This window comes from Argiope bruennichi, chromosome 11, assembly GCF_947563725.1.
Source record: "Argiope bruennichi chromosome 11, qqArgBrue1.1, whole genome shotgun sequence".
Taxonomy (NCBI): domain Eukaryota; kingdom Metazoa; phylum Arthropoda; class Arachnida; order Araneae; family Araneidae; genus Argiope; species Argiope bruennichi.
Window position 1 is genome coordinate 50,226,237 of NC_079161.1, and position 4,814 is coordinate 50,231,050.

A 4,814-nucleotide genomic window follows, 5' to 3' on the forward strand; every position below is an offset into this window, starting at 1 on the left:
CACTCGTTGGGCTCTGACTGAAGATCTATAGAGATTTTACTGATTGCTATGAATTTTTTAAATAAATCGCTAAACTTTACATCATTAAACTGTCGTTTAAACGAAGAATGCTTCCTGCAATGTTTAGTTTAAAGTGGTTAGTTTTTAATTAAAGGTCATAAGAAGTCAAGAGTTGTTAAGTTTTAGATTTACAGAAAGCATTCATTTTTATTATGTGATATATTCCGATAAATATATATTACTAAAACTAAGTTTGTATAAAACTTACATGCACTAAAGTAAAGCACAAACCTTCACATTACCTACTACCAATACATAAAATTCTTTTATTTCTACTTTACACTTTGCTCGCCAACAACACGCAAGCGTCTTTTTTCTCACATTGTCCACCTCCAATACAAAAGTTCATGCCACTTTCACACATTACCTACCAACAAAACAATTTGCTTTCTCTTCCAAACGTTGATCAACGATATATTTCTTTCCACGTAAAATCAGGAATTGTCTCTAAAATAATTTTTCTCAATCCATTTGATGTCTCATTCCGCATTCCACTAACACTTCACTGTCACCACCAACAACCACATTCTCCATTCAACACACAACACTTCACTGTCACCACCAACAACCACATTCTCCATTCAACACACAACACTCACCCCCAACAACAACCACATTCTCCATTCAACACACAACACTTCACTGTCACCACCAACAACCACATTCTCCATTCAACACACAACACTCACCCCCAACAACAACCACATTCTCCATTCAACACACAACACTCACCCCCAACAACAACCACATTCTCCATTCAACACACAACACTCACCCCCAACAACAACCACATTCTCCATTCAACACACAACACTCACCCCCAACAACAACCACATTCTCCATTCAACACACAACACTCACCCCCAACAACAACCACATTCTCCATTCAACACACAACACTCACCCCCAACAACAACCACATTCTCCATTCAACACACAACACTCACCCCCAACAACAACCACATTCTCCATTCAACACACAACACTCACCCCCAACAACAACCACATTCTCCATTCAACACACAACACTCACCCCCAACAACAACCACATTCTCCATTCAACACACAACACTCACCCCCAACAACAACCACATTCTCCATTCAACACACAACACTCACCCCCAACAACAACCACATTCTCCATTCAACACACAACACTCACCCCCAACAACAACCACATTCTCCATTCAACACACAACACTCACCCCCAACAACAACCACATTCTCCATTCAACACACAACACTCACCCCCAACAACAACCACATTCTCCATTCAACACACAACACTCACCCCCAACAACAACCACATTCTCCATTCAACACACAACACTCACCCCCATCCCCAACAACAACCACATTCTTCATTCAACACACAACACTCAACCCCATCACCAACAACCACATTCTCCATTCAACACACAACACTCTCCACCACCCACATACTGCACTCCATTCACATCAAGTTACCATTCACACTTGACTCTTCCCTCGTGCTAATTATGACTACCTCACATACCTTGCATTCCGCAAAAACTACCCACGACTAATGGCCACATCTTCCCCAAAGCTATTATTCATGCCTACGCCACGACCATTACCAATTCCTTAAAATGCCGAAAAAATGCAAGGGACCATTCAACATTACCGAATTTGCCATCTATACCTGCTGCTCTACATTTCCAATATCATTCACTAAACATACTTCAACAATTTTTTCGATGTACTTCTACAATATTTATTAATGTTGAAGCGCAGAATCCGAATAAATTGTCTCCTCTATTTGACTACAAGTTTTTAACTGACATTCTTAATAATTATATTCTGGAACATATATGTACATACTGACATTTCTAGAATAAACAATTATACAATCAAACTTAAATACGGCAAACATGGATATACATCTATTCTCACCAGACCATGAAGACAATTTTACACCCCCTTTGATTCAATTTTAGAAGATTCTTGCTTAAACCTGTTCGATTAATTTGATTCTCGAAAGCAAATTATTCTCCTCAAAATTTTTTCAATGTACAGGAAAATCTTAATATGGTGACTTTAATGAATAGGAATGCTCTAAATTTCGAGTTAAATTTTAAAACCAACCTCAATAGCAAAATTAGAATTGCGATTAAAATATTGATAAAAATTAGATTTAAAATTTTAATCAGAATCTATTTGACATCTAGATTAGTATATATAATTTCCTAAGAATTGAAGAATACAAATAATAAATATCGAGATTCTCTTATATGCAACAAAGTGAATTTAATTGATTGAGGGAGAAATTCAAAATGTTAATGTTAATATTAACTTATTTTTGTTTATATTGTCTCTACAATAAGAACAATCTTTAGCAATATAACTCAAGAAACTTTTAAATTTGTTAACAATTTTTATTTTCACCGGAGAACGATTAGCATTCATATCATTAGTCTTATCTCTTCCATTACAGATTGGTGGAATATTACGAGAATGTATTATCTAAAATATATCTATTACTGTAAATCTATATTCCTTTTAGTTATAACATTTCTACAAGACCTTACCTTTCTATTTACACCGAAATATTGTCTTAAAATCTGATATATTACTAACACACATTCAGATGCCTCTTTAACCAAACTTAGATACAAAACATCTGCCTGTCATTACTTGTTAAAGATTCTCAAACATTTAATATACGAATGGGAATCAAAGCTTAACACATTAAAAGTACAATAGTATGAAACCTTGCAGGAAATGAATTACGCTGATTTCATTCCAATACTTCTGCCTTAGTAATTAAAAATGAAACTACACTGTAATTGGTCAAAATCCTTGGGATAATGAAGCTACTTTAGTATTGCATCAATACTAAATCTATTATAAAGAAACTAATGCCGTACAAGTTCTAAAAGAAGATGTATGCTTCAGTTACCATGTGCAATTATGAAAATATATTACAACATTCTTTTTCATAAAATTCAAACTCATGATTAATACCGCATTTCATTCGAGGCAAAATGAAAAGAGCGATAAAGTAGTTCCGTTTTTTTACTTATACATTAAAGGTCACTCGATATATATCAATAACTGAGAAATATTCTTCAAGTATATCAAATTCAATAATGTCAAGATTATCAAATATTCAAGACAATTTCAAAAATTCTTTATAAATTGTTTTCAGATCAGAGACCAAATTGGGATCAGAGTTATGCTATGATCACTAAGCTACAGACAACGAAATTCTTAAATCCTTTCAAGTCTTCGCTTTCTGAATACTAAACTTTCCTCGGATATCTAATACTTATATATGAATTCTTTTTAAAGATTTTCTATTGAAATGTATTCTGTTTATTTGCCACTCAGTTTCACACAGCGTTTACTTAAGTTTCCAGACAATTCACGGTAAGAAATATTTAAACTGAGCAGGGTTTTTTTTAAATGTCAGATGTCTGCCGATTATAAAGATATATAATTATCTTTAACTGCTTGTGTAGTGAAATTAAGAAACAGTCAGGATTAATAAAAAGTAATAAAAAATTACCTAAAACTATATTATGCTAAAGTTTATAGTTTAATTTATCAACGAATGTAGTTTGACTATTTTAATCTGACAATAACGCAATCGAATTTAAGGCTAACTGAAAATGCTCATGTTCTATTGTTAAATTAATTGGCGCTTTATTAATGACCTTTTGACCTCATTTCATGACAAAAAGTGCATATTTAAAAATGTGCCATTATAAATAAATAATTTATTTCTCTAATGATTTTTCTTTAGTTAAAGCACACAATTCAATATTAAAAATCAGAGTGCTAATAAAATTTTGAAGGACTTTATAAAAGTAATCACACCATCAAGACTTTTTCGCATCTCAAAGAAGTACATAGAACTTTAAAAATATTAAACGTCGTATTTTAACCAGAAGCCTTTAATAATTTGAAGCCTAAAACTTTTCCGGAAAACTGAATGCCTTTTAGTGCACATTTCAACAAAAATTCAAAGAATGTTCAATAGTTCAGATATTTAGCTTTGGGAGAAAGTTTGCTTTTTAGCTCTAATTAGATACAGAAAGGGAATAATATTGAGAACGAACGTCTAATTTTATATTCGAAACGATTATAGTAAACGTATATTATAATCCTAGTTGCTATTACTCCCTAGTAAAATAGCATGCCTAAAATTTTGCAGGGAATTTAAACTAATCCTTTTGAGCCAATTAAAATTTGTAACCTATAAAATTGTTTATAATTAATGTTTTTAATTCCACAGACAATCCACCTGATAATTTAACCATTTGTTCATTATTTTCAAGAGCTAATCAAGTACTAATATTTTAGACATTTTGAAATATTTAAAATGCACAGATAATTCTCATTCTAGACGAATAAGAGGTTACCTTCGATTATACTTCAAGATTTGCTATTTGTTAAATCCAAATAAGGCTGGAAGAGACATTTCACGATCCTTCAAGAAATGGACGAAAATATGGAAAACAGTCATCAGCTTTCATTTTCACAGGAAATTTATATCTGCCAAAAACTTGAAATTTTGCAGGTTTTCGATGATATCTTGCTCAATAGGACTTCATTACTGAATCAGGGATTCAAATGTCAGATAATTGATATGGAAGAGTTCTGCCAAGTGGAATGAAGCTGAAAAGAAATATTTTGAATATTAAAAATCGAATCATTACTTATTATATTAGGATATTAGATTTAAAAAATTGTTTTTAAAAAAACCTTAAGTAGTGTGCAAATTATTCGTG

At 32.4% G+C, this 4,814-nt stretch overlaps 1 protein-coding gene across 1 annotated transcript; it reads left to right on the plus strand.

Moving 5' to 3' along the window:
• The first annotated feature begins 407 nt into the window (after positions 1-407).
• Positions 408-1,607, plus strand: LOC129956553 (soluble scavenger receptor cysteine-rich domain-containing protein SSC5D-like). The gene has a single exon (XM_056068481.1). The coding sequence runs from the start codon at positions 408-410 to the stop codon at positions 1,605-1,607; it is 1,200 nt and encodes a 399-aa protein (XP_055924456.1).
• The last annotated feature ends 3,207 nt before the right edge of the window (positions 1,608-4,814 follow it).

What these genes read in the sequence shown, in the direction of transcription:
- LOC129956553 (XM_056068481.1), top strand. Translation starts at nt 408, where the DNA reads ATGCCACTTTCACACATTACCTACCAACAAAACAATTTGCTTTCTCTT.